Source organism: Cyprinodon tularosa, unplaced genomic scaffold (genome assembly GCF_016077235.1).
Source record: "Cyprinodon tularosa strain WSP-4 unplaced genomic scaffold, ASM1607723v1 ctg199, whole genome shotgun sequence".
Lineage (NCBI taxonomy): Eukaryota > Metazoa > Chordata > Actinopteri > Cyprinodontiformes > Cyprinodontidae > Cyprinodon > Cyprinodon tularosa.
The window spans coordinates 1,842,466-1,859,625 of NW_024038729.1; the positions used below are offsets into that span (position 1 = coordinate 1,842,466).

The window sequence follows — 17,160 nt, forward strand, 5'->3', positions numbered from 1 at the left end:
TTGTTGCCTAAGAAAATTATGCTTTAATGTTTTTTAAATGCAAGAAAATAAAGGTAGTATAAAGATTTTACAACTCAAAGAAGGCGAGTATTAATATTCAACCTCTTCAGCGAATACTATGTATAATCACTTTCATTTTGCCATATTACAGCTTTAGTTGTTTTGGGCTTTATCTCTACTAGATTTGGTTTTGATTAGGGCATTTAGTAATCTTGGCTTTGGCCTTTTCCAAAGAAGTCATATTTGCTAAGTTTTTATCCAGCCTGTTAGTTAAGGAAGGCAGTCATGTCTTAGCAGGTCTGATGTCTGTTTTCTGAACAAAATTTTGAGCAGTGCACTCTGATATATTTACAGTAACTCAAGGATATTGTTTTATAAAACAATCCACTTTCCATTTTCTCCACAGCTTTATTCTGGCCTATCTGCTGTGTTTCTGTTTTACCATTTTTCTGTAACCTGTGTCTGTAATCTCCAGGTCTTAACGGAATACCCTTTGAGGTTAAGCAGAGTAAGCTAGAAATAAATAAATATCTTTACTAATTAGGACACTTCTGAAGGAAGTTGGCTTTGCTGGATTTTATTAATGGGTATTAAAGTAAAAGGGGCTAAATACATATACCTTATATACTTTTCAGACTGTTCACACCTGCGGAGTTACCTCGTTAACAGAGTGCTCTTAAGCTGCTGACTGCCACTACCTCGACGCCAGAGTGTTTGCCAGTTTTGGGTACTCTAGCCAAGCTGAGTTTTGCTGAGTCAAACTGAGTTTTTGTGTACCTGAGTTTAAACCTTGTTGGTTTTGTCTTTGCCTCTCGGCAGGAAGTCATCCTGCAACTGGATGTTTCGGACCATCTCTCCCCTGGAAGGATCTTCTGAGAATCAAGCTGAGCTGAGGATTCAAGGGTGTGATTCTGATCAACCCATTTCCCCAAGGAATGTCTGGGGCTTCTCTCTGAGCAGGGGATTCATCTCCACAACAACCCGTTCAAGTACCGCAGGAAATCTAAGTGGCAGTCAGCTTCTCCGTACACCTACAAACAACCGCATTCCCTGTCCGCCCTCTATCGAATGAGACAAACACTGGAACACCCCCACACCAACTGGAGTTAAAGAGTCAACCATTTTCTGGAAACATGAGTCTGCAATCTATTTCTCCTCTTCAAGTTCAAGAATCAAATTTCCCAATGAGCCTGAACTAACCGCAGTGTCTTCCCCTCACTTTCCAGTTCCGGTTGAGCAGTGTTCAGAGCTACACTGGATTCATCACAATCTTTTCAATAAACCTGTTAAACTTTCCCCATGTCTCTCTGTATTGGTTTTCTGCATGTGGGTCCGAGCTCTTGATAAAATCATGACAGAAGTGGCAAAATGTCAAAAAACAAATGTTAATGAACAATGTATGTATCGTCATAGCTCTTTAAATTTCTATTTTTTCCATTTCTTCCCACATGTCAGCAGGATATTTAGAGGACAGAAGTCGCACCATAGCCCCATTTTAGCTGGCTTGTCTGTCAGGAGGTACATTCTTGTTTCTGTGTATTACAGTATGCGACACCCCTTAGAGTCCACATGCCAACAACGGCTAAATTAAACTTCTCCACCCTTATTCTCAGCTTGTAAAATAGCAGGCCTGCTGTCCTTAAAGCAGACACCACCTGTGAGCTCAAACCAGCCTGCCAGGGACGAGAGGGAACTTTCTAAACGCCTGTTCCCTAAAGCCCAGTGCAATTGCCCTGCTATTGTCCACTCATCTACTGCTAGAAGGGTGATGGGAAAGGGGGAGGGTAGGCTGCTAGAACTTGATATCAAAGATACAATTATTTGACATTGAGAGTAGAATTAAATTCTGCTTTCAGCCATGTGCTTGACACTGGAGAAGTGGTACTTGAAGTGTTCTGTGGTTAACTGAGCTGTCTTAAAATTGTCGGCACTTTAAAATTAACAATTTTATGCCTTTAAAAATAAATTTAAAAAGCTGGGTAACTGACCTGTAGAAGGATTTTAATTTAGTCAAGTAATTTCAACTCCTTACAATGAATCCAGAGAGACTGTTAATATAAATGTTGGTGTTAGAATTTGTGCCTAATTTAGATTGGCCATGTGCCTATGTTTTTAAATCTGCTAATAATCCTAATGAGGTATTATGATTCCTCTATGGGAAAATGGCTTCTTTTGTTAATTTTCAGGGTCATACCTCAGAGATGGTTTTAATAATCGTAAAAATCAGAAGTTATCTCCAGTTTCTTTTTGTTTATTTCCATAAATGTTCTTCTGAAGTTCTGGAGAGAGACATACATTACATAAGTAATTGTGAGCCCAAATCGTATAACAGAATCTATACATCTCTGATTCTTTTTACAAACAAGTTGCAAATATTGCAAGACTTTTTTTATATACATCTAGACTGCTTTTTTAGTCAAGATTGCATCAGAAATAGTTAAAAGCGTTAAAAGCAGAAATAGTTAAAAATGGTTAAAAGCGTTTAAAAAAATCTGATTTCTGGATTTTTTAAATTTTTTTTTTTATAGATTACATCTCACACAGTATACGTGCAATTTCAGACCCCTCTATGATTTCTAAGTGGGAGAACTTGCAAAATAACAGGTTGTTCAAATACGTATTTTCCACACTGTAAATCCCAATAAAAGCTCTTAAAACAACTAAAGATCAACTGTCATTTTGTATTTCCTTCAATCTTATTTTTTACTAATTTCTTCTTTTTTTGCAGTAAAATTGTTTGAGGTTCATTTTCAGTGATTTTCTATAGAATTTCAAGAAGGCTAAGATTTCTGATATCATTTGATTATATTGTTTTAATTATTTTATGCACCGAAACGTGAGGAGCAAGTCAACACATTTCAAATAAAGTATGTGGTTTGACAAAGTATTATAGACCAGATGACTAAATCAGTAATAGTCAGACAAGTTTGTTAAAAGTTATTGAACAAAAGAAGCTTGTTTGTTTGTTTTTTTTATCAGCAGAGGTGGAAAGCAACTAGTTACATTTTCTTAGTTAACTGAGATGTTATGATCCAACAATTACACAGTACTTGAGAAGCATTTGAGTAATTTCTTAGATACACTTGCTTGTGTGCAACTTCTGGATACTCTATTGACCTCTGCATATCAGCAAGACTCTCCTTTTTGTTCTTTGGAGGCTAAAGTGTGGTGTGATTTAATGCCAGAGTGAAAAAACAGAAAATATAAATGGACCTTTCATATCTGAGTCTGTGCTTGAGAGCCAAAGCCAGGACATATATGCTCACAGCCTTTTGACCAGAACCTCATTAATCACACTCCTACACATGACGTAGAGTAATTACCTGGTGAAAAAGACACACTTATTCGCAGTAGAGAAAACACTCCCGGCATACGATTTTTGAAAATATGCATGAACAGTCAGAACAAATGACAGTGAATTTAATATAATTGAACATTTCTTGAACAGGTATACCTGGGTTTTGATTGAAGCAGCGACTGAGCCGCATCGCTGATCATTCACGCACACACACACACACAGCAAGTTTCAAGGGTAGATCCTGACACGTAAAGAGGAGTGTGTTTTTCGAGGTGCTGGGCAGGGTCATGGAACCCTCCTGCCCGGGGAGGGAGTCAGTCTGTCTAGGAATGATGAAATCCTCCACCTGTCCTCATTTATCAAACCCACAACACATATTAATTATCACAAACCTTCAGAGTTACAGCAGAGGACAGACACATGCACGCAGACCAACCTCCCTTCGACGGTTCAATACCCAAGCCAACACGACTAGCTCAGACTTACTTCACTTAATCAAGAATGCTTCTCAGGAACCAACGTTTGTTGTAATAGCTTCTAACACTTTCTGTGCAAACAGTTTCAAAGGTAAAATAAATGTCAGTTGTGCATTGTTTATTATCCATCTCCACTCTTGAAAAATATTTGGTTATAAATCAGAGAGAGAAAAAATTTTCTCAGGTCAGCTTTTCTTTGCTCAGGGTAAATATGTGTATTAAAACAAAAATACGAATTATTTAATTTCTCTAAATTTCAAACACATTTTGACTTTGAAGCATTTATTGATCATTTTAAATTTATAGGTATCATGCTTCATAATTTCCTGTTGTTATCCTGTCATTTCAAATGAGCTTGGCCTATAGTTAGAGCTGAACAATATATATTAAATGCATTTTGAAGCTTTGCAATTGTGATTTTAATGAAAGGGTAAGGGGGAGAGAGAAGAGTGAGGAAAATATGATATTTCATGGTTTTCTAATATTACACAGCATTATCATTGGCGTTTGTTTTAACTTTTACTGTAAAATCTTTCATGTTTGGTTTAGTTATTGTTTTCTACTTCCTTGTGTTATCCTGGGTTTTTTGTCCTTGTTGTCCATTCTCCCTCAGTTTATCAGTTTATGCTCATTGCTAAGGCAAATTCTTATTCAGTAATCACTCCTTACCTGTACCTTTGTATGCCATGGGTTCCATCATTATATGTCAGATCTTGCATCCTCCATGCTTGATTTGCATTTCTGTCCCACCTGGTACTGTGTCCTAATTGGTGCTTTTTAAGGTAGCCCTGTAGTTACACACCTGTATCCTTAAATATTTTATTTTTCATCATCTTGCCTGCTTTCTACTTTCTTTTCTGTCTTGCAGAGAGAGAGCCCGAGAGAGCAGGAAAAGTGTTGATCTTTCAGTCTCCAACAGGGACGATCTGAGAATATCTCACTAATCCCTGACCACTGAAAATAATAAATAATCTTATTACATTTAGCAGCAAAATGTTCAGTTTGATACTAAAGGTCCAATCTGCAATATAACCCAATTTCCAAATATCATTTGTGTTGTACTATGCACATTAGACCATAGTGCTTTCCTTGTATGTTTTATTTTCTAATAACCCCTAAAGCTTGCATAGTTTTAAATTAGTTTTTAAGCCTTGTGAATCCTTTTTGCAAAGAATAATTTATCCTTTATCACCAGACCTTGTTAAAAAACACTTCTATTCTGGATCTGCGAGGATTCTTTTCATGTTACTGTCATGTTAGAAATCTATCTGGTAGAATTTGTGGGCTTGTTAAAGTTAACCTACTTCTGACAGTGAAGAAGGTCATAGAGCTCAGATGAAGTCGTATTAAGGTCAATGTCGTGCTCAATGTTAACCGATGGCACTATAGTAACTTTATTTATTCTATCTTTTTAACTTCAAATTATAAGTAAGAACCTAACCAAGTTGTTTTGTTTATCTACTGCCACTATATAGAGTGGATCATGCTTATAACCATATTACTAGCATGTTTGAAGTGGGCTACATCCACTGGTCATGCTGTTTGAAACACCAGTTCATATCCTTTGACTGTCCAGAAAATTGATTTTGCTATTGTGCTTTATCACTAAAATATAGGAATAGAGTTGATGTTTTACTTGGTTAACAGTTTCACATGTAAACATTATATTTTACTTCTAAATCAACGTTTTTAGTTCTTATGTATTTTCAAAGAAATCTTGACACATCTGCTAATTACTTTTATCTGAAAGTTTGTCTTTTACTGTTTGAATCTTAGCAATAAAACCTTTTTGAAAGAGATTTTTTATTAGTTTGGAGCACACCAGGATATCTTTGGGGGATTTTTTAGCAAAGGGCAAGTCTGATTTATGTCATGTTGGCTGACAAAATTTGCATATTCTCCTTGTTTTTTTTTTAAACACATTACAACAATCGGTGAAAAAAGCTGTTATGAATTCCTCTGAAAGAATAAACTCCAGAAACCACAGCAAGAGTTCAGCACAAGATGACTGTTCTGACGGAATGATCACTTTTCCCAGTCAAAAATCCTTAAATATGGTTCCCAATCAGCATTAAGCAACCAGCTTCACAACCTGTCCCTTCAGCAAATGCCTCCTAAGAGGTTTTAGCCTCAGTGGAAGTTACATATTTTAGGATGTTATCCAATCAGGGCTCTACTTTCTCACTGCTTACCTCAATAGACCAAGGCTCAAACATGACAGGCAGCATTCTGCTGCTACAGAGTGGATGGTGGATCGTGTCATAGAGTGGAATAAGAAGCTGATGAATGTGCAACTTACTCATGAAATCAGGTGTATTTTAGTGCATATGTAATGCAGTTTAATTGCATTAATGAAGTGTGACAATGCATATTTTACTAATCATTTTACAAAAATTTACAGGGGAGGTTTAGCCTCCCTGGTGTTCAAGGAGAAATTGCCACTGCTTATATGACACCTTCCATTTAGAAATAAAGTTGGACATCCCTGCTCTAAAGTTAGGCACAGATTGTCTCTAAAACTGCAGCAGATTGAAAAGTTTTTTTCTTCAGTCTGATGTTTTCTTTCTCGACTATAACCTTTCCCTCTTTAAATGACATCATGAGAAATATCAACAAGCTTTAGACCCTTGCCTACACAAACCTGTTTTTCTACACTAAAATGGGTTCATCACAACCTTATTTCCCATTTCCCTCTGGAAATAGGAAACAAAACCTCCCTTCAAGATGAAAATAAATGGGGGTGGTATAATGACTGGGATTTTCATTTTTTTCTGTTTTGCCTTGTTTGGTGCAAACAATCTACAATAGAAAGCCACACAGGAAAAAAAAACAACTCTTATCACATACAAGAAAAAGCATCTCTTTGTGATTTCGCCTTGATTTCTGATTATAGAAAAAGCCATTCTCCAGCAGTGTTTAGGGGCTGGAAATGCAATAGTCGGAGGCTGCATCTTCTTCAGGACACAGAGGACAAGCTGTAATTGATGGAGCCATGATTTCTCCTCCACAGCAGAAAATCAAAAAGAAGAGTGGTCATCAATGTGGGACCTCATGCTTAAGCACATTTGAGTGATACAGCAAGAATATAATTAAGAAAGTAAAGGTTATGATTAAAACCCCTCCAGTGTGACTGATTTGCAGCAAGTATGCAAAAAAAATGGTGGTTTAAAGTTTGTCCACAGGGATGTTAACAGACATTTGCCAGTTGTTACAATTGCTTCATTGCTTCTATCACCAATATTAAGATAGTAATTATCTATGGAAAACTTTAATTCATATTTACACAGGGTAGCTTTGTCCAATATAAAATGCAACTTGCCTCCTTTTTAAATAGTTTTGCAGCACTTTAAATAGGTCTCAAAATATTAAAAAAGGAAAGTGTAAATCAAAGCTTTCTAACATTTTTTTTTTGGTTATTTGGAGCATGATTTAGACATTATAACACAAGCAAGCGGGCCAGAAAAAAATCAAAGACACACTTGTGTTGAAAAAGCTTTTTAAAAAGCTTTTATTTTACATTTCCGTCTGATTAAAATCAATAAAGACCCTTAGGCTCTTCTATGCTGCAGCTTTACAAGTTTATTGGACAAAAAAATAAAATAAAATCACTAATCTAATATAAGAGTGACTAAACGCATGTTGTCACACTTTGGGGAAAAAATAGGATAACACTAATCACATCAAGAAAATTAATTAAATTTTTCAAATCTTACTACCCAAATATAGAGTAGGTAGGTTTTATTGTGATGAAGCAGCAAACTGTATAGACTCCTCTGTTCATACTTTCTACACCAGTGTTATTATTGTCTAATGTGGGCCTTTATGGCTGCAGCTGTCAACATCCATCGCCTTATACCCATAAAGCCTCATGTTGTACGGTTATTTTCCGTAATTGGTTCAGATTATGTCCCAACAATGGCCAATAACCCACACTCTCAGCCAATAAAACGTTCTCACATAAAATGTGTTAGATAAAATATATATTTCACACGTATGAACCCCCAGTCACTGTGTTTCTGTGTGACAGTTGTGAAGCCCCCTCCCACAATGATTCAAGGACTTCCCCAGAGCCTGTTCATAATTGAGCGGAGATCATTAGGATGCTGTAGACTTCTAATCTTTTTTAAAGCATTTTATAATAAGACAGAGACCAGCTGGTGTCCATTGAGAGTCTCTCAGAGGCCCAGATGATTAAAGTCCTCTAAATGACCGCCTTTGGTCCTTAGCTGAGATGTTTCCCCTTTAATCAGACATAAGCCCTCATTGCTTCCCCTGTTTCTCTGACACCAGTTACACAAGCCACACAGAACCCTCTTAAAAACTGCTGGCCAATTAGAAGAGACATGAAAAAGATGAAAGCCCTATTACCGCATTGTCCTAAGCCATACGTCGAACCAATTAACTGCAGTATGCATAGACAAAAAAAATAAATAAAAAACTTGAGAGACACACATCTGCTTCCGCCCAAGGCAAAGTGAAAATGAATATGAACCATGTTGTGTGAAAGCGGAGAGAGGACAGGCACCGGGACACTTAATTGATCTTCATTAGGTTAATTACGGCTGTGATGTGGAGCACGGAATGAAAAACGGGTCGCTCTCTTCTATAATGCTGTCTAAATGCAACTTGTGAAGTTTTCTGTTGACCTTGACAGGTCACAAAAATGTGACAGCTTTCTTTAGTCATAGCAGTGAGACTAAAAATTGTTTGATCACTTTTAAAGCATTGTAAAATATAGGAAATAAAATCTGCAAGAATTCAGAAAAAAGAAAAGAAAGAAAAGATTGTGTGTTTTTTCCTCTTATCCACTCCAGTGCATGGGTGACTGCACTGTCAGCAGGCACGGCTCTGCCCTTGCATTTGAATAAACACCATCTGAGTTGGCTGGCTTCGTATAATATCTGTCAGGGAGCTGCCGCCCAGTGATCTCAGGGACTCTGACCTCTGTCCCCCGGGAGCAGCTGACGGGACATTGTAGTGACAGGGTTTCTTCCCTGTCGATCTGCACGCTGATCCGCCTTACACCCTTGTCCCACTCGACTCGAAACTCAATCGGCTTGCCTGTCTGCTCCTTGCATTGGAAATAAGTTGGGGCTGGCTTAGAGGCTGCGATGAAGAGTCACGAGCTCGGGATAAAAACCAGCTCGGAGGATGCCCGTCAGTGAGATTGATGGTTCCCTGGAATTGTGTTGTCCTCCTGCTAGCACTATAAATTTTCTTTTGCTGAATAACAAGTCTGTCATCCAAATACTCATGTCAGTATCTTTAAAGTTAACATTTAGAGAGGATTTCTTTCAGGAGTGGATCTGAGAGTATTACGGTGGTAAATCAGTCTTGTGGATAAAAGAAATCTGAAACGGCGCTTTCAACTGAGGACACAGAAATCAATTGGTTTAGATTTACAGCCCAACATGTTTGCTGATATTAGAATATATTTTTACAGGCACTCACCTAAGACATATTAAATTTAAATCAAGTTTTCTTAACTACACATGAAAATGTAGGTTTTCAATGTGTTACATCAATCTATCAATCCATTTTAAATTATTGTGGAAAGTAATTTCCCCTCATGATTTGTGTTTTTTTCAATTTAAAATTCTAGACCATGAAACAAATTTTCTTATTAAACTGAGATAACTTGATTAAACACTCAAAATAAGTTTTTCAATGAGAATGTCCTTGATTGAGATACATTAGATTAAGAAAATATAACCCAAACCAATGTGATTCTTTATGGAATAATACAAATATATATATATATATATATTTGTTCAAATCATGAAGTAACTGTGATTGATCAAACCCATGCCTGATTCTGCCCCACCTGTTTAATGAAGAACATTACTCAAAATAATCTTTGTACTAACATGAAGCAGACTAAAGGAAGACTCTTCAGAAGCAGCATACCATGTAATGATCTAAAGAATATCAAGCAGGTTCCATGTGAAGCAGGTGCACTTGCTACTTGCTCTTGCTACAACTGAAAAAAGGGCAAGTAGAATAGAGAAATTCTAGAAAAGAAATGCTTTCATACATTTTAAGATCTGTCTAGAGGGGAGTGCAATGCTATGTTTAAGAGGTTTGGGACACAGAGAAGCTATTATACAAGAAACATGGAAAAGTAGCAAATTGAAGTCTGACCTACCAGAAATACTTCCAAGAGTGCATTTAGAAGGTCAGAAAAGAGGTAAAATCTAAAGCACTATATGCTTCACATACCTCAGTTAAGGTCAGTCATCATGATGCAACATTAATACAGACTGTGGCAGAATTCAAGATGAATAAAAGCAACACAAAGGCCCATCTCATACAAAATAAAACCATTTTGAAGACTTTAAGCTAACTATTGTGGGATGATGTGACAAAATTGAAGCGGCTTGGAAGGTTTGTGTCTTGTTATGTCTGTCATAAAATAAATGGAATTCAAAAAGAAATTGGTGGTAGTGTAATGTACAACTAATATAAAGTCTGTAACTTCATTTTGATTTTATTAAAGATGCATTAAGGAGTTTTGTAATAATACTTCAACCTGTGGCACAATGACAGAACAGCAGCCCTCCTCTGCTCATTCCACAAGGTGCTCCTGTTGTTTTTTTTTTTTACATTTTCCACCTTACAGTGAGTGGCTATTAGTGTCTGAGTTGAGCTGTATGTCATGATCATTGCCCCGATAGCTTTTCATTTCACTCACCTGCCTAACCCTCCTCGGTTACTAATTATCATTCATCTTATCCACCTGCTCCTGCTGCTTTATTTACGGTTCAGCCCAGCCATCAGGGCCAGATCATTGTTTGTTAGTTTGTTTTGATTCACTTTTTGTTTTTAGTTTTGGAGATCATGGCTGATTTCCGTGGTTCTTGTGCTTGTTCTTGGAGGTAAGTGGTTAGAGAGGGTTTTTTGTCTTGTCTTTGTGTTTTGCTGATCGTGTTCATGCTCATGTCCGCTGAGCGTGCACTGTTCCTGTTTTGGCCCCGAGGGGGGAGCTAGTTTAAAGTTTTGTTGTCTTGGCTCTTATCCACTGAGCTTGCCTTGTTTCTTTTTGGCTCAGTGGAGGGAGTTAAAGTTAAAGTTCTGTAGTTTTCCTGATGTCATGTCTAGTTCTGCCTCTTAACTACTGAGCCTGTTTTCCAGTTGAACATTTCTGCCTGAATTCGCTCTTGGACTCTTGGAACCCTGAACCTGCCTAAACGCTCTGTGGATTCCTGGAACCCTAGATCTTTCTGTTCCTGTTTCTGATTTTACGGACTCCTGGATCTCAGAACAGTTCTGTTCTGAACCCTGACCTGGCTGAGACTTCTGCCCGTTTACTGAGGCTGCAGCATCGGGGAAACTCTGGGTGGCTCGCGCTGCATCTCGTGCATTCCCTTTTTAAAATGATCCTATTTTAACATATGCCACTGCATGTTTTACTGTCTCATTATATTGAAACTGATGTTCAAGCTGTTGTATTCTTTCATGATGTATTATTTGAAACATAAGTAGGTATTCAGCAACAATATTTATGTTACAATAAAACAAGGTGTTTCATTCACTTGTTAAAATGTTTAACATTGTGAACCACCCCTTTTCAGCTACCGGAAGCAGCCTAGAAACCCTTTTGGACAAAGGATTATGAAAAAACTGGAGGTAATGGAACAAATACACCCAGGTTATGTGACAATAATGAAAAAAAGTTGTGGAGAGTCAACAGCCAGACCCTTTATACTTTTATATGTACCTTGCAGTAAGAAATGTCTGTGGTTCACACTTTTAAAAGAATGCTTTCCCCAACCATTCCACCCACATATTTACCCACAATAATGACCACTCTTACTGTAATACTTGTTAAAATGTCAATTCTGTATTGATAAGCATAAAACTACTGAAATAATTCTTCAGTGGTCACTATCTGGTAAGCCATGTTCAAAGATACCATTTTGGATACTATTTTTTTCATACTTCAGCAGTTTTTCTTTCTTACTTTAAAACTAAAGTTTACGGTCAGATTTATTCTCTTTTTATACATTAACATAAATAGTACCTTAGTTTTGTCGTATAAGGCATGGTTGTCCAGCAGCATCTGTCGTTCCAGTCGAGCAAACCTTCGTAGGTCTCTCTCAAACATCTGTGAAATAGAAGATAAGAAGTTTAGGTCAACTGTCTCCATTAAGGCTGTGAGACTGACCACAATTAGTTTTCATTTAAGCCCCTTATTTTGGGAATTTTAAAATAATATATTCTTACAGTTGTATCTTTAGGATTGGTTTAAATGTCTTAAAGTCCAGAATTTCTTTTTAGCTGTTCCAAAATGATGTTATTTTCAGTTAAAAATAAGAAGCAAGAAACAAAATACTAAATGAGGAAGACTAATTTTTCCTTATTTAACACCCAAACCTTCAGTCAGCAACCACACTGTCATAGAGTCTCTGAAATCCTTCATACCCTGGACCCAGTCCAGCCAAGCTGAGTGAAAGCATAACGATCCATCGGTGGTGACACTAAGTCCACACGCACGGCTCTCCAGTTTCTGCTGTCCCCGTCACTTCTTTGTAGTCCTCCCTCCACTTGGCTGCTCTCCAAACGTAGGATCAGGAAGCACTTTGCAAAGTGGTCCATGGCCTCAAACTTGTGGCTGGGAAGCTTTGATATGTCAAAGGTAGAAGCCTGATGATCAGTGAAGAGCAGAAGTCCCTGATGAAAAAAAGGAGAAAATAAATTGTTTATTCATCAATAATTTCTGTTTATTGAACTCTAAAGACAAAATACAGCTTCCTCTTAAAAAAATCCTTTGGTTCATCAATATCTCTTTTATAAGATCAAAAGCATTAAACATTGGTTAATAAAATTAATCCCACAACAAAATGTTCTCATGCTTTTGACCTGTTAATGGTTAATGGCCTGTATGAGTACCTGTACTTTTCAAGTCAGGCAGAAGACCTGAGCAAAGCGCTTTATACCACATTCAGTCATTCACCCATTCACGCACACACTGATGACGGACAGAAATGAGGCTGCCGTAAAATGGCGCCACCAAGCCCTTCTGACCACCATCAGTAGGCAATGCAGGTGAAGTGTCTTGCCCAAGGACACAATGACACTGAAAGCAGGAGACGGGGCTTGAACCAACATCCCTTCGATTTAAGGGCAAGCTCCTGCATCTGACTCCATTGCATGCATTTAATTTAGGATTCTATATAATAATCCCACACAAAGTAGTGCAGAATACTATACAACGCTCTGATAGAATCCAAGAAAAATCTAAAAAATCTCAAGTCAGTACTTGGCAAAAGAAGATTGTGCTGCAGATACAACAAGCAACTTTAAGGGGCTATGTTTCTAGCCTGACGTAGTCCTACTCAATTCTAGTCAGAATATGAGTCTGATGCTGCTCCATAGAGCTGTGATTATGGGGCGTGTTTCGAACGAACTAGGAAAAAAATGCCTCTGCACTCAATTGGATAGACCTACAACCAATAAGAGCAACGGAGTGCGTGACGTATGTTAAGCGACGCATAGTTTTTGTCAACAAAAATCAAAGCGTGCAGTTGCACGCCTATAAGAAGATGAGCCTTGATCGCGTTTCTCTGTTCCTCTTTTAAAATTAATTTGCTGTCGATATCTTCTAGAACAGACCTAATAGCAGAATCTACTCACCCCAACTCTCCAGCGGCAGCCATTGTTGTTGTCACCCAAGCGCGCATTGGTCACGTGGTTGATTACGTTACTGTTGATCATCTGTCCATCATCGTATAAAGCCCGCCCTGACAATTTGATTGGCCCACCAGATATTGTGCTAGCATACTCGCGCTACTGTTGAGCAATGCCAGACCGAACTTCCCGACCTCAAACGTTGTGGGCGGTCCTAAGTTCGGAATGGCACGCTGGCTACTATGTTTCTACCATATTAGCAAAACTTATCACATTAATTTACATTACTCTTTGTTAAATAGCTCAAGTAAAATTAGAAAGGATGCAGATTGCCTAGGGATTTACAATTAGATTTTTGTCTAAACTTTGCCTGAGCCATTCTAGCACATTAAAATGTTTCTATCCAAACCATCTCATTGCCACTCCATCTTTAAGTTTCTGAGTTACAGTATGTCCTGCAGGAAGAAAAAAATTTCCACTCTAGCTTTAAATCTATTGCAGTCTGTAACAGGTTTTCTTCCAAAACGGTCCTGTATTCAACTCAGTTAATCCTCACATCAACTTTGACCTGCCTCCCTTCTATTGAAAAGCAGTCCCATAACATAGGGCTGCTACATCCATGTTTCACCAAGCTTGTGGTCCATGTTTATTTTCCATCAAATATTTTGTTTTGCATACAAGCCAGAAAGTTCAGTCTAAGTGTTATCTAACCAGATCAGATATCACATTAATTTGTTCTCTCCCTCACATTCGCATGTGGTCATTTGCAAAAGATCCTCTCCTCTGGCTTTCTTCTCATCAGAGTTCACGACTAAGAACAGTGCAGCCAAATTATAGTTACTGAGCTTTGCATCTCTGAGGCTGCTTAACTATTACAATAGCCACAGCATGTGAATCAGTATGACATAATACACAACAGAAATAATAATTATTACCATTCTGTTTTAATGAATGTTTGTATGGATGTCAGAATTGTTTGTATGAATACCTTGATGCCGCTTGGATTTTAAAGATATTAGTATGATCTGGTGATCTATAGCTGTATATAATCTATAAATCTTTTATCTGCTATTATCTTTCATTTTTTATCCTGAATTATAACCCCACTGATCATATATACCATTTATAGTCAATGCATACATAGTCTCTATACACATGTAAATAAATATTTATATCCTGTATAGCACTTCTGGATAGATGCAAACTACATTTTGTTGCTGTGTACTTGTGACATAGACATAATAGAATAGAATAGAATAGAATAGAATAGAATAGAATAGAATAGAATAGAATAGAATAGAATAGAATACAATAAAATGCAATAGAATAGAATAGAAAATCCCTTTATTGTCCCATAATAGGGAAATTCTGGTGTTTACTGAAGCAAAAAGATTGTCGAAAAAATCATCACATAAACGTGGACCTAAGAAAAATGTATAAGAATAACATAACAGTAAAGAGTGAAAGAATAAACAGTAAAATACTTTACTGTAAAGTGATTATTAATGTGAGTATTAACAATATAAAACTGTGCACCTGGAAAATAAATAACCATACAAAGCTATGGACATTTTTACAGTAATGGATTTTTGTAAATGATATTAAATTTGAATTCTATTCTATTCTATTGCCTACTGACTAACGTACAAGGCCACATTTTCTACTAAAATTAGAATTTCTCAGTAAAATTCTTACCTGAGGAAAAAATGCAGTTGTTCTGTTAGAAACTTGTCTGTTTTACTAGAAAATAGTGCTTTCCATGAGCAATTAGGCTTGCCTCAAAACCAGACTGAAACTAATCTTCGAGATGAAAAGCAGCTCAGACACAAGCCCTGAGGTGTTCAAAATGGTTGCATCAAGGTTATGTTTCTTTAAACAAGGTTGGATATTTACCGTTTTAAAGTAGTGAAACGAGGAAGGAGCAGATTTCACCGGGGATGAAATCTCGTTAACAAGTGGATTCTGAGATGTGGATGCTGTGATGTTGAGGTTAATTTGTCCCTTTTTTCTGGCATGATTGCTGATAAGTATATAAATAGTCTCAGCATCCTCTCAGTAAGTGTTTTGGCCTCTAAATGAGAGTGGGTGTCTAGACTGATAGTTGTTTGTTGCTGATTATGATGGTCAGTTGGACAGCTTTTCACTGCAGATGAACCTTCAATAATCATTGGTATGACTGGCATGAAATTTGCTCTGAATTATATTCCCAGAGGATTTATACAAAACTTTGATCTTCTGTCTCTTCTCCAAGCAAAACTAATTTAAATTTATCCAGTGAATGTCATTGCTGCAGGCAATTAGTTTTTTTTTTCTTCATTATTTTATCTGGAGCTGCCATGAGGTTCCAAGTATTTAAACATGTATGAACAATTATTATTATTTATTTATTTTTGACGGTAACTCTCACAAAGATAAAGGATTTTTGAACTTTGCTGCCAGAAATAAAAGATACAAACTAACAGTTTAGACAGTAAACAAACTTACAGCTGTCAACATTGCACTAACTTACTTTTCCAATTTGCCTCTCACACCAATTTAAAGGCAGAGCCACAAAGATTGACCGCAATTTTGTTTATCTTTAGATGCTATTTTCAGATGCCTGAAAGTAATGGCACATCTATTTAAACAACTATATACAGATATAAGGAAATATAAGGAAACCACTCTTTCAGTTCGCCTATAGGAAAGACAGATCCACAGACAAGGCTATCGGTATCGCTCTTCACACTTCACTGATACCCGAGGTTCATTTCGTTAAGCAGGTTTAACGAACTCAAATCCTTAACTTTGAATTAATCAAGTCTAAGATTGGAAACTGAGTTTTCGGTGTCACAAAGGCTGCTGCGAGTTAGTTTAATCAACTCAAAGTAGATCCACTCAGCGTTGAACAGGTGCGTAACAAGTAAGAAAAGCCATCGACAGTGGGGCCCCAATTTGATGAATCACCGTGACAACAGACAACAGGAAATCCCATTTTCACCCTACTCGAATTTGAAATTTTAATGAAGAAATTAATTAAATAAATGGAGAATGTGTTTAAATGAAGAGCAACAGAACTACGGCAGCAAAGGAGGGGGAGATGGTGAAAGAGAAGATTGCTGCTCGAGTTAATGCGCAATTTTATATGAAGTCCACTATGGCAGGCCATTTTAATATTTATTAAAAGCACTTTCCTCTGTGTTCTTCCATTAGAAATTCACTAAGATTCATTTGTGTCAAAAACTCATTCTTAGTTGGAACAATAACAGAGATTCTAAATTATTATTTCAACAGAAGGTAACTTTCAGAAAGTAAAAAAACTAAATTGTACTAGTAAGAATTGAGTTTTATATATTCAGTACCATGACTCCAGAACTTCTCATCAGCAGTCAGCTGGATCACTTCCTCCCCACCTTCATCTGTACTTGGATAAAATAATTCCTCACCAACAGACCCCCATTCAGTGAGGTTGGGCTACACTCTTCCTTGTCTCTTGGCATCGAGGCTGAATCAAGAGTCCTACTCTGTTCACTTTAAACAAATCACTGTCCATCCAATTATTGGATTTGTTGGTGACATAACTGTTCTGTCCCTGACCTTGTCAAGGAATCTGGCTACAGACAGGAGGTCGAACTGTTCAACATATGAAGTGGACTATTTCTCTCTCCACATACATGGGGACTAGTTAGAAACAGTGACTTCCACCCAATTCATTAGAGTTTTTCTCTCTAACAACCTCTCATGGTCTGCGAAATACGGTGATAAAAGTAAAGGCCCAGC

The 17,160-nt window shown here is 37.2% G+C and overlaps 1 protein-coding gene across 1 annotated transcript in view; it reads right to left on the reverse strand.

Annotated features, from left to right (window-relative positions):
* The window catches only part of dntt (deoxynucleotidyltransferase, terminal), a 143,520-nt gene that overhangs the window by 40,566 nt on the left and 85,794 nt on the right, over positions 1 to 17,160 (reverse strand). Inside the window, exons 9-10 of the mRNA XM_038284050.1 lie at positions 12,196 to 12,444; positions 11,795 to 11,878 (exon numbers count right to left, since the gene is read on the reverse strand). Of these exons, the coding sequence (XP_038139978.1) occupies positions 11,795 to 11,878; positions 12,196 to 12,444 (333 nt within the window). The remainder of the gene's footprint in view (positions 1 to 11,794; positions 11,879 to 12,195; positions 12,445 to 17,160) is intronic.